Consider the following 19,887-nt stretch of genomic DNA (forward strand, 5'->3'; position numbering starts at 1 on the left):
CTGATGTTTGGGGGGGTTTTTTTGGGTGGGTTTTTTTTTTGTCAGGTTTGTTTGTTTTCAGAACAGTTAATAAATGAAAACCCCTCTTTAACATAGCTTTGTTGAGAACTGCTTCCATCTCTCACCATGCTTACAAAATTTAGGACCATTGCTAAAAAAAGCAGTCTTATTATGCCATCAGCATTTGCATTCCAAACAGAACCTTGTTTCTGTAACCCGTTTTGCCATTTTGTTCTTGCATACATTTTGTAACAGCTTATTTCTAGAAATTAACGATTAGTCCTTTTCCTTTATCAGGAAAGGATCTATTTCTCAAGTTTACTGCATTCCCCTTATAGAACCCACAAATGACTCAACTTCCAGATTCACTCACACATTTTAAATTACTGATTCTGTGTACTTTGCAAAGGACCTACATTATGTAGTTTGACAGAAACAAGGTCTTTCAAATAACAGATTTTTTTTTTTAAAAAACCCACTTACTATTATCCTGGACCTTGACGCTTCCAGTCCAAAAGTTTTCATTTTCATTTTTGTCATAAAGAATCTCATTTGAATTTCTTCTCACAAAAAATTCCATGTCTGTAAGTTCATCAATCTTGTTTCCTTTGTGGCTGTTCTGACTTTTGCAATTGCTTTGTGATTTAACTCCCGACTCAGTAAAACAGAGATGAGCATCTGAGGTTGAGGGTCTACAATCTAAAGTCCGCTGCAGTTCAACAGTGCTACTGACTCTGGGTATTGCTATGGAAGAGTTAAGATGTTGCAACTGTTTTACAGAAATGCATTCTTTTGAAAAGTTTGTTGTGGACTTTGTAAGAGCTTCGTTTGTATTTTTCAGGTTAGTTCCTTTTTCATGAGCTGAATCAGTCAAAGATGAAGATCTTAAGGTTGTCAAAGAGGTATATTTACCATTTTGATCATTAAGATTTTGCGTTTGTTCTTTAGATATAAACCCCACTTTAGGAAAGGCCGTCAAATCTTCCTTCAATGGTTTAATTCCAGTATTAAGACAAGAAGGATGAGTTTCCGGTAAGCTTCGTCTACATGTGCTGAAAGACACAACATGAAATAATTAGACAAAGAAAAAAAGTGTCAAACATCAGCTGCTCAATCTAACCCCATTTAAAGCTTGAAAGAAGAAATTTAAGCATGTACTTTGAATTCTGATGTTCCAAGATTTTAAGTTTTGTGAAAATCACTGAATCACAGAATGGTACGAGTTCTGCGCAAACCTCAAGAAGTTCATCAAGGCCAAGTACAAGGTCATGCACATGGGTTGGGGCAATCCCAAGCATAAATACAGGCTGGGTGATGAGTGAACTGAGAGCAGCCCTGAGAAGGTCTTGGGGGTGTTGGTTGACAAGAAGCTCAATATGACTCAGCAGTGTGAGCTCGCAGCCCAGAAAGCCAGCCATAACCTGAGCTGCATCAAGAGTAGGGCAAGAGAGGGGATTCTCCCCCTCTACTCTGTTCTAGTGAGACCCCCCTGCAGTGTGTGTCCAGCTCTGGGGGCACCAACATCAGAAGGACACAGACCTGCTCGAGCAGGTAGAGGAGGCCACAAAAATGATCAGGGGCTGAAGCACCTCCCTTATAAGGACAGGCTGAGAGAGTTGGGGTTGTTCAGCCTGGAGAAGAGAAGCTCTAGGGAGACTTCATAGCAGCCTTCCAGAAGGGCTACAGGAAAGATGGTGACAAGCTTCTAGTAGGGTCTGTTGTGATAGGACAAGGGGTAATGGTTTTAAACTAAAAGAGGGTAGATTTAGGCTAGATTCAATGAAGAAGTTCTTCACTGTGAAGCTAGTGAGACCCTGGACCAGGCTGCCCAAAGAGCTGGTAGATGCCCCATCCCTGCAAACATTGAAGGTCATGTTGGACAGGGCTCTGAGTAACCTGATCCAGCTGAAGATGTCCCTGGTCACTGCAGGGGGGTTGGACTGGATGACTATTAAAGGTCCCTTCTAACCCAAACTATTCTATGATTCTATAAAAAAAGAAAAATATGACATAGGTAAGCACATTATGTATCCAGGACAATTAAGTCTAACACTTTTTTGTGCCAATATTACAGAAGACTTCTTACTATAGATCTTTAAAATGACCTCTAAGTTTGTTTTGCTAAGAACTGGAGGATTTTTTTGACAAAAAGTCTGGATAAGCATAAACTGATTCCTTACCCCTGAGGAGTTTCTGCACCAAGATTGGGTGGTGAGTTAGCTGGCAGGGGCAGGCCTTGATGCCTGTGGTCTTTATTAGCAGGAGTACATCCTAGCAATGCTTCACCCAACACAGTTGGTACTGACTGCACTTGTCCCTGACTGGGAGAAACCTATAAAGGAAATTTGAACAGTTAGGAAAATTCAGGACAATACTGCTTTTCGGGGTTCAGCTTAAAAAGAAAAATACATAAATGCTCTTTCCACTGTGTTTAATAAAGCTCGTTGAAGTGAGGACTCAGTCTGTAACATGGAAAGACCTCAGAGTGTCCTTTTAAACCTTACAGGTTCCATGAAACTGTTCACGTTAATTAATTTTCTCCCAATTAACAACAAACTCTTATTTGAGGGAAGGCATATGAAGAAGTTGGAAAGGAAGATAGACAGCTCTGCTCTTCGTAACTGCCAGTGCAATAATCTAAAATAAATGCAGTAATCAGAATTCAGAAATAGCTTACAGAGCTCATCTGAAAATTTTAGACAAAATTAAAACTGTGAAGTTAGCATGACATTACCAAAAATCTACATGTGAGCTTCCCTGTAGAGAGAAAAAAAGTCTTTGTACCAGAATTCCTGAAAGTCTTAAATAAAGAAATTCTGTGCTGATTAGATCATCAGCCTCACAAATCTACAATTCTTTTAGGAATACAACAGGCCTACCAAATTAGCAAGTGTCTTTAAACCCAGTAGTTTTCTGTGGGGCTCCTTCCTCAGATCCATATTCCACTCCCACATACACAACTTACTGCTGGAAGTTACACTACAGTCTCATTACCATCAACTGCAAAGTATTTCCTTTCTGCTTTGGTGTAACACAGCTGTCAGGCATCAAGACAAGCTCTCAAAAAAATGCTGGAATTCACTCCATATTAGAAATCAGAGTACTATCACATACTAACTAAACCAAAAAATGGCTATAGAAACAACAGAAGCAGATTATGACTGCAATACACTAGCTACTTCATGCCTATTTGCTGCACACTCTTCCTCAGCAGTAAATACAAGATAAATCACTCTTTTCATTGAGGGATCCTATCCTGTACTTGCTACCTCATGCTGTATCTTTGTGAACCCATTAATGATACCCAGTCATGAACCAGATCTACACAGTTGACTCGGCACAGGACTGACCGCACAGAAGCCAACAACACAAAGCCAAAAAAGTGAAACAAAACTCAGTCCTCCCATTCCACCACTGCTCTAGAGCTTCCAGAATGCTACTCCTGCCTAAAATGCAATTTTCAGTCTGAAGCACTGGGGAAAAATTATAGGGCAAGTCTGAAGGCCTGTTCTTTAGCCAAGCCATTATTTTACATTTGCATTTCTATACTTAAGTTATCCAAATAGTTTTTTTGATCTTTGAGACAGTTTTCTTATATCTTGGTGACACTTGGCAGGTCACTCTGAGAAGAAATAAAGGTAGACATGGAAGTTCTAGAAATGCAGTCACATTCCCTTTTTGTACTGAAACAACATTCTTCCAGACTGCAGCTTGTGTAGCTTGAATCCTCAAAGCATGCAAGTGTAGCTGAAGGTTTTAGGTTTAAGTACAAAACAGTTAAAGAAAGAACGAGAAAATCAAAGGTTATAAACTTGAAAACAGCTTTGTGTTTTCTCACACTACAGAATACATGACCAGGCAGGCTAACTCCTAAGCAGAAGGAGGGGGCAAAAAGCAGTTAAACCCCAGCCTTCAAGGCTCAGTAACTTTCTCTCTGATTATCACAAGGCAAGATGTTTTACCCATGCCTAGACAAGTTCAAAGAACTCAACACACCCTCCCAGGGATTATATTTATTATTCTACTTTCCTATCTAATCCTTATTTAACACTGTTCTGAGAAATGACATAATCATTATATAAGAGCCATATATAACATAGTAAGACATTACCTCAGGAGAAGATTTTGTTTGTTTAGCATGAACACTTCCACTATTCTCAGATGACTTCCTTTTCACTCCCCCAATTCTTTTAGATTTATCTGGAAGAGAAGGTCATTAAACTTAGTCCATTTATCACAAATATGCTACTTAGTGAAGACCAAACAATAACAAGTCTTACCACATTTTCCATTGTTGTCATATATGATTTCAACATGAATTAACTCCGGATCAAGAGTTTTTAAAGCTGGAATCTTGGAAAGGAACAAAAACACAGAAGCAGCCATTTAGAGAGGTCAAAGTTACTGCTCGAATGTATTTATCTTAGATGTTATGGCACAGCCTAAGCTTAGACACTTTGTTTCTAGGTGCTTTGAATACCATGTTGATTTTAACAATATACTGTTGTGACAGTTTCTCTACATGAAAACACACATATGAATTAGTGTTTCAGAGCACTGACTAACACCACATGGAAAGTGAAGAAGACAGGATCATATGTTTGCCTCATTCTTCAAATAAAAATTCTAGGTCTCCCTTATTTTGTGTAGAAGGCCATTTGTTATTTGATCATTCTACCAGCAGCATACAGAAATACTGTGGGGTAATAGATTACTGTGCACTACACTGATCCCCACTTTAAGTTCATTACAGTAAGGATAGAATTTAAAATGGTGTTGGTGGGGATATAAATACAAGTTCTCAACCATTCCCCATCTCCATCTGTAAACTTACAGCAACTGGTTCTTACCTCCTGACAGTTGACTTCTAGAGTTCTTGTAGCTGGATTACCATTGACAACAACTGCTGTGAACCACTGAGTAGATGGATCCAGGCTATAAATTCTAATTTTTGAACCAATGATATTTTTTCCACCTTAAAGATTGAAAAAAATAGAAGGGAGCTTAAGAAAAAGGAAGCATGAAGATCATCAGTTACCAACAGTACTGCATGCAAGATGCAAATAAGCAAAACAAACTTGAGAACCTTGAGACAACTTCCACATCACTGGGGGGTGGGGAAAAAAGCATGATAAAACTATGTTCCAGCTAATGGAAGCTGAAGTTTTCTGGAGGTTAAGACACACAGCAGCAGCCAGACTGACCTCCAGATTTCAGACAGTCAGGCAGATCAGTGGACATGAGAATTAAGGTTCAATGATTACTTAAGAATTTTTTCTCTTTGCAGTATTGGAAATGACAACTCTAAGTTGCAATATTTACCTTTCCATAAAAATAAGACATTTCTTGCACATGCAAACACATGACTACAAATATACTTGTATGAACCCAGTCATAAAAAAATTTGAAGCTGGCAAATCTAAAAATTTTAACAATTAACAATTTTAACTTGGCTAAAAAAAAAAAATAGTCTCCATATAACACTTTGGAAGTTTTTATAAATAATCAGCACACTACAAAAAAATATCAAGCTACTTGAAACAATAAACAAATAATTTCAGTGACAAGTGCTATAAATTTGATATCTTTCACAAGTGTCAGGCCATCTATGTGTCTAAATTATGTACTTTAACAAGGGAAATGCTTGAAACAAATCTCTAAATCCTTCACATTTTGCATTCACTGATGTGGAGAAAGTGGAATCACTATTTCAAAAAAGCTTTTATCCCTAAAACAGATCACTGTAATTTATATTATAGCTGCAAAGATTTCACTTTTGACTTGAGTGTTTATTGCCAGAATTTCCCACTATGGAGTATGCTTGTACCTTGTACCAAGCGTGTTTCGTCTACATGTTTCTTAACTAAAGCCTGAATTTCTTCATTAACATTTTGATCATCCTTAAGAGGAAGCCTGGAACTGTCCACATCCTATTTAGGAAAAAAAAAATATATATAGAAGTTAGTATTAAGTTAGTATTAAGTATTAAGTAAGAAGTTAGTATTAAGGATAATGCTTTTGGTTAACAAAACCATGTAATATTTAGAAACCAGATAACAGCAATTCATACAAGTTCAACAAGTTTCTCATTACTCTGTGTTCCTTCAGCTCCCAGGACATTGTATTTATTGAAGCAGGCAGCATTTCCTTACCACTAATCTGGATCCACCATCTGTAAGCCAGACTGAAGTGAGCTCTCCAGGTCCCCTTCAATATTGTTCCAAAACCAATCTGACTTTGTTTTACTACATTGCTAATGAGTAAAGTTTAATTGAACCATCCATTTTTTTTAATTTAGGATTTTAAGTTCTCGGAAGCAGCAACTTAAAAATAGTCCTGAGCAGATGTAAATGCAAATATTTTATGTTTCCATTTATGATAATAATGCCAGGATCCAGTCCATCTCAAGACACCATTATAAAACATTTATATGAATACAGCTACATCTAAAGCAGTCATAATTATTCAGTATCATATATATTTATAATTTAGGTTTTTTTTTTCCTGTACTGTTATCTAAAATAAGCTGCTTTACAACTTATAGAATTGATTCTGAAATGGAAAGTTTAGAGCAGGTTTTTGCCAATGGCTCAGAGTGCTAATAAAAAAAAGGGTTGGGTTTTGGCTTGCTCTTTTTTTTTTTTTTTTATCCCAAGCATTGCTCTAGTATTTGTAAGAAGCAGAAGGCTGAAAAGCCAGTAGTCAGGAAACTGTTATTCAAGATGCCAGAAACGCAGTCTTCTCCGTCGTAGTACTGAGATAAGGCTTCTACATAAAGAAATCTCTACTCTGTTCTTGAGCCAACAAGGGCAAGACAACAATCTACAATTCAAATATAGCTTCAAGAAGTGATTCTTTTGCTAGTCTCTCAAGAGGAGTCATCTATTTGATGACCTAACAAGTCAGAGTAGAACACTCATGATGGCACTACCAGCAGTCTCAGCATGGAACGTCTATTACTAGTTTTATTCAGACTGTTTACAGGTCTTGTGAGTAGTTTCTTGAAAAGGTTAAATCCTTTATCATTAGCAGATACTTTTCTTCAAGACGCCTGAGCACTCAGTCACACAGTGTAATTGTTCCAACCAATCTCTAAGTTTCACTAACAAACTTCCTCCTGGTGTTCAATAAAGGGATTAAAATTCAACCCTCTCATTTACATCCTGCCTAATTCCTTGTTTGTTTAGTATTAGAAATGAGGTGTTTCTATTAAATAGCGATATTTATTCCAGACATCCCTGCAACTCATTTCACAGTAATGATAGTCATGTTCTCAAGAACAAAGGGAAACTATTCCAGACTATCATCACCATCAATGTGATGCAACTACTGTCACCTGAGCTTAACTGTTCTCCCTCATCCAGCTCTCTTAAGTGACCATGTCCTGGACCAGCTTCAGAAGGTTTTTAATCAGACACATTAGGTTCAGAACTGAGTTATAGCAAAACACACCTACTCCAAGTTTTTACCCATCTCAAACCTGCATTTAGAATATGTTAACTTGAAAATCTTAAACACCGAGATAAAAGATTTATCTTCCATCTTTATAATGCCATACAAGGTTACCTGAATGGGTGTCAAAAGGTCTTTAGAAAGGAAAACACATCTTTCTTCACCAAGATAGCGTACTGAAACCATTGATCCCAAACCAGCTTTGTCCACTAAGGATTTGTAAGTCTAGAAAAAGTGATAAACATTTTCTTAGAAACAGACCTAGAAGATCTCATCATTCCTCATTTACATTTAAAAATTATTTAAATTTTGCATCTAATTCTCCGTTGATATACCACAATTACACGCAACTCTTGAAACACAGCAAGTTTCTAATAAAACTTCTAATACATGTCTAACTGAATTATATTTGAAATTTATTTCATTTATTATAATGAGTTAGGAATGCAGTTCAGGTCAACACAAATTTATTAATACAAAGAGTTCTAGTTGTAAATATGTTAACGAAAAACCCTCCTTATGGTAGATGGGGGAATAACTAGCAAATCAGTGAAGGCCTGCTGCATGGCTTAAAGTTCTCAAAGCTCATGTGACACTGATAATATACTGAAGCTTTAGTTCAGGTGTGTACAATGACTTGGATAGCTTCATAGTTGTTATATCGCTGCAGCACAATGATCAAGTTGTGTTCAGGTATACCAAAGGCTTTAAGAACAGATAAGAAACAAAGATTTCCTTTAAAAGCTTCTGAGCTCTCCCTAATATGTTCAAGGTTAAACTTTGTCTAGTTCTGCAGTAACAGCTCTGAGTGGGTAGACATCAGGAGCCTGGAACATCTGAAGTAGGAATAACTCCTCCCTACATGAAAGGTACATTTGTGCCCATTTAAAAGGAAATTTAAGATAAAATCGTTCTAATAGAGCACGTGTTTGGATTTCCGAAGGAACAGTCAAAGTAACAAAAATTTTTTTTTCGTCCCTTTGTTTTCACTTCAGTTAGGACAGCACCGCTGTAAGAGGGACAAGAGTCTCTAAGAGTGAATGGGCATTATAGGAGTTCTGCAGAGATATTCTGTTTGTCAGAAACATACTCTCATGTATACTTGAATCAATAAGTTTGATCAAGATTTAAATAAATTAATCCACACGCCTATTTTTTTAACCCCTTCTTTCCTGCCTTGTGCAGAGGCAAAGGGAGAAAAAGTCTTTTGCCAAGACAAGCTCCAGTATTGTGCTTTATTTTATCCTACATCATTCCTCTGCTAAATGAGCTTTAAAACATGTACACTGCATGAACTGACATGTCAAACATCATGAGGAAAACCTTACGCATAAATTGAAGTATCCAGTAAGAACTGTTCAGGCACTTGGACAGACACAATAGTTACATTTAAATAAGCAGGTTTTCAAAACATTGTATCAGCAAAACCTACTAGTAGAACTGCTGATATTAAGGCATGGGTCAGGAAAATAAAATTAAAAATTCATCTTTCCACTTCTCCCATCCTATTTGGCCCTACTTCCAATAAATATCTGCTTAGATTAGCTTTGCTTAAGAAAAAAAGCTCAGCTGAAATGCAGCAACATGAATTACACTGCATACTTTATACCTCATGAACTTAACAGCATTAAAATATGGACTACCATTTCAGTATAATTAACATACAGAAAGTTTACATCTTCATTTATTTCACAACTACTTTTATGAGTAGCAATATCCAAAGTAGTCAAGTAACATATTCAACCAGCAGAGTTTTAAGAAATGGTCCCTGTTCCCCTCTACTGGCTCATTTGTTTAGCCAGCCATGCTTGACAGTTACACAAAGTTTAGTTCTCTGGCTTGTACAGTGTAGCTCAGGTTTTTACATGCATAAAATCCAAATCTCACAAGTCATCTGTGCCAGGCAGCCATCACATAAGAGTCATTCAAATTATTTTTGTCTCATGTCAAGAATCACTGAAGAATTAACAGTACTCGTGGCAGAGTAAAAGAAGAATTTAGTATAAAAATACAGGCTATCCTTAGAAACCTATTATTTACCCTTTTTCTCTCTACCCTTAACTGCAATTTCATGAAAGAAGGAAGAAACATGAAACCACAGGGAGAAGGAATTAACATGGTACAGAACAGTGGTTTGGGAGGGAAGCAAAGTCATAAATATACATTCCTGTATCTCCAGGCACAACATATCAACTTCAAATGCTTACAAGCTCTGCCTGGCTTCTAACCGTATGAAAAGATTTAGTCTCCTTTCAGATTATGTGTAAGGGTACATGAGCGAAGCTGTACTTGAGAAATTCACACTTGTAACAACACCGTCCTTAGAAGATGGAACTACAGAAGCAAAACAAGTTAGGCCAAGTGTATACTTGCCATTGCAGGCCACTGGACAGAAGACATAGAACTGGCCTGAGTTTTTCTTTCAGCCAGTACAAGCTTTTGCTCCACCAGGAATACTTTCATTTTAGGGTTGTAGACTTCTATCCATCTTCTTTTTTCCCATGACTCATCATCAAATTCAACACAAATCTACAGAAAGGAAACAAGTGAAGGAGTGACTACCCATAAAATTCAGACATATACAATGTGAAAAAGCATAAACAAACACCAATTTCCTCAAAAAACGACCCCAATCACTAAAAGTACTTACAATGCAAACATGATTATTGCCTTTCTGTCACACAATCAAGCAATCACTAAAGCATCCCAGGCTGACCTAGTATGTTATAAGTGATAGTCATTAACTGGTTTGTCATCATTACTGTCACATAAAATATTAATATTCCCATTTAACTCTGTTTAACTCTACAATCAACTGTCCTCTGCTGCTCAGGGACAGTTAAATGTGTTAACTCCGCTACCAGCATTTACAATCCAGGAAAAAACACACACAAAGCCCCCTAGAACTCTAAAGGGCAGCATGTGGTAGTGGCACAAGCATTTTCCACAAACTCTAGAGTACTTCAATAAACAAGTTGTTTTTCCAGAAATATTTTAAGAGTCCCAAAGAATAACTTTCGTTAATTTATTGAAAGCACAAATGACAGTAAGCCAGTAAAGGTGATCAAATTATATGTGAAGGTCATTTGCTGCCTGCTTTTAACTGGCATTTATCTTTACACATCTCTGAAGCATCTATACACACTTTTCAAGAGGAAAGTAGTTGTCACTTCACAGCAAAAACATGGTAGCCTGACCGATTTATTTGGGATGACATTACCATTCTTTCCTGGGCAAGATAAGGAGATCAGCAAAGGACTGGGAAAGACTACAAAAATAACTTTGCCTGAATACAGGAACTGGAATAGGTAGAGAACACTACTCTCAGAAAAATCACTCCCTCTTCCCATAAAATATTACAGTCCAGTCCAAACACATATAACTGATTTACCCTAATGGCAGAGAAACCTCAGTTGAGTGAATCTTAGAAACATTCCCTTGTATTTAGCTTCTCTCTAATGGGAAAGGCAAGTAAAAGCATGCACACAAAGCAGCATTACCACAGACAGGAGTCGTAACACTAATGGGTGCAGAAATGAATTTAGTAATTTTGAAGCTCATGAACACAATGAAAGAGATAAGCAAATAACATAAGTACCAGAACCAGAATAGCTTGTTTTGTCTATAGTATCAACACTGAACAAACAGGAAAATACAGTTGAGAAAATACTTTAAAAAAGCATTTAACACCTTCTATTCTGTAGCTTGCGCCTGACACTATAAAAAAAATATAAATATTTCTACTCCTTTAGAGACTTCTTTTTTTCCCCAAAATCCATTACTATTTTGGGTCTAAGTTTACATTACTCTCCACAGACACGTAAGAGAGGAAAAGATGGCATGTATTTTGGTCAAAAGCTCTCTACGTCTCACTTGTCTACTTTGCAACTTCTTTAAACACTTTTTACTGGAGAAGGAATTAAGTCGATTGCTTCTGGCAGGACCGTAACCAGTTACAAGGCTCCCAGTAAAGTCCCCAACAGCACCTGCTCCTTCTCCTTTTAAGTCCCAGAGAAGGTCCTTAAGCTGAACTTTCTGCAACAGCAACATCCTCCTCCTCACTCCAAGTACGGCATGGGCTCAGCCCCGCCGGCCAAAGATGGAGAAAGCTCCACCCCCGCCGCAGATCCACAACAAGAAGCTCGGCCTCTAACAACTCGGGACTCTTCATAACAAAGTTTACACTTTCAAAAAAAAGTGTTAGAAAGACATACAATTTCTTCTTGACTGACAAGGAGCAGGTGCCTCTCCAGTTAGAGGTCACAAAGTTCTTCCCATTAAAAAAAAAAATATCAAGGAAGAAGTTTTAATTGCAAGATGGTACTATTCTGGCTGTCAAAGAGCAGCCTGCCACCAAAGTCTCTTGTAGAAAAAAATAAGAGGACAATGTAACAAGATGTCCTTACTATAATGGCTTTTTGCACTTTGTGAGTACTTTGTATACTACAGTAATTGCCCAGATATGGTTGAATAGTTTTACTGATTACAGTTGCCAAATAGCCCCTTAAGAACTTCACAGTCAAACTGTGAAGGTCGTTTGACTTCCACCCAAAACACACAGTTAACGAATTACACTAAGCTTGCAATAGTCGACTGTGCGTTTAAAAATCCCGTTGGCAATCATTATTAATAAATGGTCACCATTCAAGAAAAGTCTGAGAAGCCTCCTACACCATATATGAAATGGGTATGTCTCTCAAGACAGTAGAAGTACTTGTTCATTATCAGCTACTCCAAAGAGCAAGAAAGAAAAGTCACAAATCTCAACAACATAGGAGTGTTTTGGTTTCACCTCTGGGAAATAAAATAAAATTGTTCACCACTGACAAGATCGTAAGTTACGTTCAGGAAATACACAGAAATAAAACCTCAGCACAGCGGGTGCAATAAAAACCTGAAGCTGGTGGAAGAAAGCACATCTACCACGTTTGAGGTAGTTTCCAGCATTAGTACAAGCACACCAGGGCTTCAGCCCGAGGTGCACGTGTTTTCAAGCATGTTAAGCAGGCAAGTTGACCAAGAAAACCTCTCTCCCCCAGGAACAGTGTGTATATATATATACGTGTATACACACACCCACACACATGCACATGAAGTTTCCAGGTCACAGGGTAACCACTCTTGTTTTAGAAGGTCTCTCTGAAAGTTCCCATTACCTTCAGGTCTTGTTTGGATATGTCTGTGTGTGAAACTGCTCGGATCTTGCCCGACTTCCAGGGCCATTCGGCGATGTAATTGGTGTCCCACGACCTGTCGTCTTCCTCCGACAGACTGAGGAACCTCTTCCCCACGAGTAGCGACCAGCTCCCCTCGAGCCTCAGCACCATTTTAACTCATCGGGAGGCCTCCAGGGAGGAAACCGAAGGAAGGAGGAGAGGAAGGGCCTGACACCTGCTGGGGGGCGGTGTCTGCGCGTGCGCAGTGGCGTCCCGGCGGCGCCGAGGGACGGGCGGAGCCCGGGGGGAAGCGTCGCAGCGGCCTCCATCTTGTGAGGCTGCCTTGGAGGCTGGGGGCAGAGTGGGAACGCTGGCTACTGCGTGACAAGAGGAGCTTCAGGGGAAAAAAATAAGAAGCGCTAGAGGTTCCTTGGGAGGATGGGAGGTTTGAGAGAAGTTCTGGTTGTGGTTGACCTTGGTTATGCAGTTCTGCACGCAAGCAAATGGCTTCCACCATTTCACATCCCTCATTCCTTTCGTGTTCTTACGAAAGACTGGCCAAGATCATAAGAGAACCAAGTAGTTAAACTGAGAATATGGTAACAAGCTCTGATCATACTCTGCAGTGGCCTAGGAAGACAGGCATACTCAATTTTTACCACAAGACTTTCCTACCAGGGGATGTGGGAGGAAGAAGAAAAAAATGAAGGAAAGTACCCAAGGCCGAGAAGCTGTTGAGTCATCTGGTTTACTGAAAGCCAGTGGTGTTCGGTTTATGCTTTCTCTGAGGTTTCTCTCATCCCAAGAGGTGTCAGAGCTCCAAAAATCCCCATCAAACAGCAGCGGGGGCTATGCTACAGTAAGGATCTTCCCGCCATGTTCTAGTCTCATCCTCCATTTTCTTACTGAAGTCAGTCCCACACTTGTATTAAATGCATTTTTAAAGCTTTACCCAAAAGTTTGCTTCAGGACTCCACTGATTGCTTGTCTACTGCTACAGTCAAACGCAATCATGTACGAAATGGAAAGACACAGAAATTCCTCATGTGCCACGCTGAAGGAGTTACTGTCCTTCACGCCATGGAAATCAGGCAGCCCAAGCGCCTTCATAACTTTAAGGACTCTTCAGTGATTCCTAGCAACAAGATGAACCTAGTAATATGTTTCTATATAGAAAAATAGAAATAGTAATATTTCATCAGGGAAAACAAACGAAAGTGAATAATAGAAAATTAGTCCAATATATCAGCAACTGCGTGTAACCTGAAGAAATACAAGTTAGCTGGCACCGAAATGAAAAAAAGGTACATTTTCTTCTCCAGTTGAAATATTTCATCTATAGATCAGACCTACAAAATGGAATTTGTGATAAGATATTGTATAAAGCAAGCTATAGCTGAAACTACCAAATTACTTGTTTCATTGAAGGTATAAGGCTCTTGTAAATCAGCTGTACAACATGTACATCATACTATAGAAGTGTTGTACACCTGCCTTATTTAAAGCCCTTAGTTTTTATGCATACACAACACTTTGCCTGAAAGAGTAGCTGGTTAATACATTCAGGAAAAGTGATGCTAGGCAATAAGGAATCAATATTACCTGATCAGTAGATCAAACTGTTGGTAGCCCTCCAGTTGCCTAATGGTATTTTTTTTTTCCATTAGCAGCAGAATAAGGAAAAGCTTTAAGGGGAGATTTGAAAGGAAAAAAAATGTAGGTTTTGTGAATGAGCAGCTCCTACATGTGAAGAGTAGCATGAAGATTGATCACAGATATTTTAAAATTTAATGGTTTGGGTAGGTACTGGTCTAGAGGGCGGAGAGTAAAAGATCAAGCACATTGTGATTGCTACAGTGACACAGTCCATGAATGACCTTGAAAGTGAACTTATATAGGAAATTATGCTAAAAGAAGTCATATGATCAAAATGCAACATTCTGCATGTATATAAAGTAACACAAATTAGCAGAGACCAGATGAGAAGATGGTGAAGCAGAGTAAAAGTTGACAGGACCCTTGACAAAAATCAGGCATTGAGGGTACAAACGTTCAGTCTGGAAAGAGTGGAGGTATTCAGCACCCACAAGCTAGAAGTTGCAGCCAGATAACTCGAGCTTTTTAAAAATTTTTAATCAAGGAAGATAATTAGCTACTTGCTTCACTTCCCTAGGATTCTTCATTCCCTGAAGAAGCTAGATCAGGACCGAATATATTTTTAAAATTATCTAGCTTCTTTGAAAGTTACAAAACCGGGGTGAAGTCCTGGGTCAAAAAAAGTCAACGACATAAAATTTTAAATTGTGACTATAAATATCTTTGGATTTGTTGCATCATTTTAGAATATGTTTCCTAGGATTTTAACCATACAATACAGAAAAATAAATACTATTGTTTTTCTTATGTGATTATTTTATCACCACTCACAATAGTCTCCACAAAAATTAATGTCTACTAGAAAATTTTTGTGTATATATGCCCACCCTCGCTCACACAGTGTGTGAATGGAAATATCAAAATGTTCAGAAATAACTTTCAAACTAATATTAGCACAGGTGCAACTATCTCACTATGGGTTATATGCATCTCAAGGACAAAATGCCGTTCGAAGTACCTGAAAAATAAATGCTGTAAATATTCAGAACTGATTAAGCTACAGAGCAGCAGATTTCAACCTGTTCTTCAGCCTGCAAGAAGTCTTGGACATAATTTTTTACAACATGCTCTACCCACTGGGTTGAACTGGTAATAGGTAAGCCTTTAGCTCCTATTTGAGAAAGGAATAATCTCTGCAAACAGGTGCTCTTTAAAGAGTAACTTCAGAACACACTTCTGAATTATTCTGAATAAATTCTTCCTGTCAGCCACCATTAAGTAACAGTACTTCTCTCTTGTATGTGGTATCACTAAGAGAAATGCAGAAGAGGCTTTGGGTGAAGAGAAATTTGAATTTAACAATATATGCAGTAAAACTCAATAGCCTGTATTTATAACTATCAATGCCTTAAAAATTTCACGTTCAGGCATTTAAACCTACTTCTCTGCATATAAAATCTGGATGTGCTATTCAGATATTTATGCTTGAAAATTGGTCTCCCACTATCTAAATGTATTTTATATCACCAATCACAGACGCATGAAAGGAACATTTTTGTAGCTAACATTAACTGTCATGGCACAATGTTCTCAGAAGATGTTATCTGTGATAAGCAGGGGCAGATTGCTTTTCAGGGCTCTCCTCTTGTATTTCCAAGATAAGCCTACAAGTTTGCATGCAGTTACAATAAACAATGACCAGTGCAGGCTTTTATGGATACTGCTTTATAAAATATCTGCTGTAGCAACATTTGAAGGTCTTTGTTCTCAATCAAAGCCCCTTTGGATAGGAGGCTGTACAAGCACAGAAAAACAATATAAAGTGCTTTATCTTCTGATGATTAATGATGTGTGAGGACATGTAATTAAAGTTGAAAGTGCTTATGGTCAGACTACCAAATTACCAGCCATGCTAACTGGGAACAGGGCTGTGAGAGATACCCAACAGTGTCATTTCTCCCACTATGTCTTGAGATATGGTGCTGAAGAGTGAGTGATAACAGACCAGACACCAGAAGCTTTCATAGTCGCTTAACTTTCATACTTAGTTAAGATTACCCCTTCAGCAGCTAAAGTAGATCGGTTACTACTCCTATTCAGTCTAGCTCCAGTTACAGCATGAAAAGAGAAAAGCCTGTATAACTTTTCTCAGGTACAGTCATGTTACCTCAGCACACCTCAGAGGATCAGCTGTGCAAGACTAGCAGGACTAGTTCCTTCTCTTTTTTCCCCACTTATCTCTTTACCATAAGTTAAAATAAATTAATTCATGTCTTACATCAGTTAATATTGTCTCCCTGTCTAAAGCTAAAGGAAGCACGTATTTTGACACACAATACATTATAATGCTATGCAATTAAGTTTACTCACTGAACAAAAAATTCCATAAGAAATGCTGAACTTACTCTTTTCCACTACCATACATATTCTGCAGTGGGGACTAATGTGCTTTTTTTTTTTTTTTTTTTTTTTTTTTTTTTGGCTAACTGTGAGTTAGTAGGACTTGCATTTGCGGTCAGAACTGTAGAAACAGGAAATTGTGAGAGGACCTTTAGGATGATAAATCATGATCAACTATTAAATTTTAATTGACTATTAATTTAATATTTAATGATTTAATTATTTAATTGGATGTTAAATATTGTCTGGGGATTGGGATTAGATATTAATTTTTTCAGATTAATTCTAAAGTTAAACAGGCATTTATAGATGGAATGATGCGATAACCTTTAAAGAACAACCACAAACAAACGTTAGACATAAAATGTGATTAGTAATTAATTACATGCTGATTTTGTTTTTCCTTGTGTGCTCCAGGTAGAGAAGGCCTCTTTCGGAGGAAAAAAGCCCTTTCCCTTCAGGTGTTAATACATTATCAGTTACTAATTCAAAGGGTTCAGGGTATCATTGTTTAATAAAAGAATGCAAATCAATATTATCTTGATGATACAGTTGAATCAATCTTAGAAACCACCAGCACAGTAGGAATGTCTCAGGGATATTGCGACCCATGTACAAAAAGAGCCACTGAAAGTTAGGTAAAGCTACACAGTAAACTTTAAGCAACATTATTTAATGAATTGAGGAAAATAGTTCTTTGTTAATTAGCTTTATCTCCTAAAGGCTCACAACAAACTGAAAGCGCATCATGTTATTCCTATTCTACTACTTAATAATGTCCAGGCTCTTTCATCACTGAAATAACCTAACCTGGATTTGGCAAAGACCAGTTAACCTTTACACTGTTCCCTGCCAGTGCCAGAGACGATCTTGAATTTTATTACAAGTGCTTCCTGCTGTTTCTTTTAAACAAATATGTCCTGTGATAGAGCTTCTTCCCTTGGGAGAAAAGTTACACCTTTCTCTGGTGGATCTGACAAATTTTGGCAGCTCGGGTTTCTGGGCATTTGTAGGTGTCAGGTCAGTGAATTTTAGACTAGGTGATGAAACTTTTTCTAATATTGAACTAGCCTGCTACATACTTTTTAAGGATCATTTTGACAAAATTCATAGTCCTGCTTTTAATTTTTCAAAACCACATATATATTCTCTTGAAAGTATTTGGGACACTTTCAACCTGGGTAATTTAATGCAGTTTTTAACAAAATAGTGAACATGGGGAGAAGTAGTGATTGTTGTGAGTTACGAATATGTGCAATTTGAACAGGAACTTTGGTTGTTCTTGAACGTGTATTTACGTAAAAGAGGCTCAGTCTTTTGAGTCAGATGTGAAGAAAGAACGCAAGAGTGATCTTGCTGGGTAGGCTGTGTGTGCTTGAGTCTTACCCGATGCACTGCAAATCCTTCCACTCCCTGCAAAGAATGCTGGCTTTCTTGACTCTCATTCTTTTGTCTTGCCACTTACCAGCCCTCCCTTGAACTGGAGTTATAGTTATGGATATTTTGCAGAGAACATTGTATGTTTTACATGTTAGTGTAGTAACTCTGATTCCAGCAGGAAGACACAGTATCTTTGCATGTCAAGAGTCAACTGAGAAATACATCCTGTGTTTTTGGGGTTTTTGTTTGTTTGTTTGGTTAGTTTTTTGTGTGTGTGTTTGTTTGTTTTAAAAATTCTACATGTTCTGCTGATGGAATGTGAACAAAGCTACAGTAACGCTACTAGCTTCGGTATCACTGAAGCTAAAAAAAAAAAAAAAAAATTGAAAGGTTAAGATCCCAGTTATTGGTGAATATAGAACTCAGAATTTAAAAAAAATGTCTGTTGCTAAATGTGACCTAGTTGGTACAGCACAGAACTGGGAGACAGATCTGGAATCTAACACTAAGTGTGTCATTAGGCAGATAATTTAATTCACCTCATTCCTCTGTAAGATGGGGATAACAATAATCATTCTTATGAATTGCTTTGTGTTGTGCACCTGAAAGATGATGAGTATTATAGCTACTAATTAAACATTATTTTAATCTTCAAATTTCCTTTTCTTTTTAAACTTTAATAAGTGTTTATGCTCCCTAATGCCAGAGAGGGAAAAAGCATGATTGTGAAGCAGCTGCTAAGAACTTTTCCCAGAAGATACTTAATATTAAATTGGGATTGAGTCATCTGTTTCAGAAAAAGGGACAATGAAAGAAATAATAAGCGAGAGTAGGGATTTTGAGTAAAAATATATTCAAAGCAAAATCAAAGCAGCTGACACACTTGTGCCTTCAAGCTGGCTCCCACCTTCCCTGTACTCTCAGTCCAGAAATTAGAAATTAACATTGTGATTTCTCTGCAGCTTAATTAGAGAGAGCAAGTGCAGCAGTATCACTTCAAAAAATAGGTACAGCTGTAAATTGCAGATTGTTACTGATGCGCTTTTGGTCTCGGCTCTCCTGCCGTGTGCTGAGACCTCTTCCTCTGCACCGCCAGCCAGCCCAGTGAAGGGGAGCACTGGACAGCTGTAAAGGCACTGGGACAGCAGCTGAATTCCAAGCTGAAGCCCACAGTGCAGCTGGGCACTGATACTGGCACTGGCAATTATTGTAAGTTTCACTATATTTATCACTGCAAAGAATTTAGTGCTTTCCTCCTCCTCTCAGTCAGGCTCCCTGAGTCAACTACGTATCAGTGAAACTTAATAGTGTCTTTTCCGTAACCATCTCTCTTCACAGTTGTCAGAGACCAATGGCTGTTCTCCAAAGCCTAGACTTTGGCAGAAGAGGTTTGTGCCTAAAATGAAAACAGCAGTTCTAAAGAAAATTCCTGACTCCAGTGAAACCAGGAATTTCATCCACTGATGTTTTTTGAGAGATCATATCTCAGCCTTGTCTTCTCATAAGAGGAAGATTGCAATTGTATCATGTCTCTAATCTCTCCTAAAAAGCTGAAGAAGGCAAAATTGAACTTCTTTTTCTTCCCAATGTCTAATGCCCTAAATAGCATAATTACTTAACTGCAGTTGTCCAAAACATGGAAAGGACATTTTCCAGTTTCCTTTGCAGAGGAACTTGTGCTGCAGCATAGGATTGCTAGTGCTTCTTCTTACTCTTATTTCCTGTGCACAAATTATCACAGAATAAAATTTACAGCTGCTGTTTTCTAATGAGAATGTAAGAGACACAGCCACGTTACTCCAGGCTGTCTCTTGTCCAACTAACTTGGACACATAAACAATAAGGAGTAGCTTAAAACCTGTATATCTACTTTGGGATGGCTGGAGATTGATTTGTTTCAAAA

At 38.0% G+C, this 19,887-nt stretch overlaps 1 protein-coding gene across 1 annotated transcript in view; it reads right to left on the minus strand.

Moving 5' to 3' along the window:
* Window positions 1–12,809, minus strand: part of KDM3A (lysine demethylase 3A) — a 33,463-nt gene extending 20,654 nt beyond the window's left edge. The window contains exons 1-9 of the mRNA XM_026847305.1: window positions 12,609–12,809; window positions 9,826–9,981; window positions 7,567–7,677; window positions 5,828–5,930; window positions 4,851–4,975; window positions 4,281–4,353; window positions 4,112–4,200; window positions 2,181–2,332; window positions 484–1,052 (exon numbers count right to left, since the gene is read on the minus strand). Of these exons, the coding sequence (XP_026703106.1) occupies window positions 484–1,052; window positions 2,181–2,332; window positions 4,112–4,200; window positions 4,281–4,353; window positions 4,851–4,975; window positions 5,828–5,930; window positions 7,567–7,677; window positions 9,826–9,981; window positions 12,609–12,779 (1,549 nt within the window). The 5' untranslated portion in view covers window positions 12,780–12,809. The remainder of the gene's footprint in view (window positions 1–483; window positions 1,053–2,180; window positions 2,333–4,111; window positions 4,201–4,280; window positions 4,354–4,850; window positions 4,976–5,827; window positions 5,931–7,566; window positions 7,678–9,825; window positions 9,982–12,608) is intronic.
* Between the last annotated feature and the right edge of the window lie 7,078 nt (window positions 12,810–19,887).

This window comes from Athene cunicularia, assembly GCF_003259725.1.
Source record: "Athene cunicularia isolate RWA chromosome 4 unlocalized genomic scaffold, athCun1 chr4_part1, whole genome shotgun sequence".
NCBI classification, from domain to species: domain Eukaryota; kingdom Metazoa; phylum Chordata; class Aves; order Strigiformes; family Strigidae; genus Athene; species Athene cunicularia.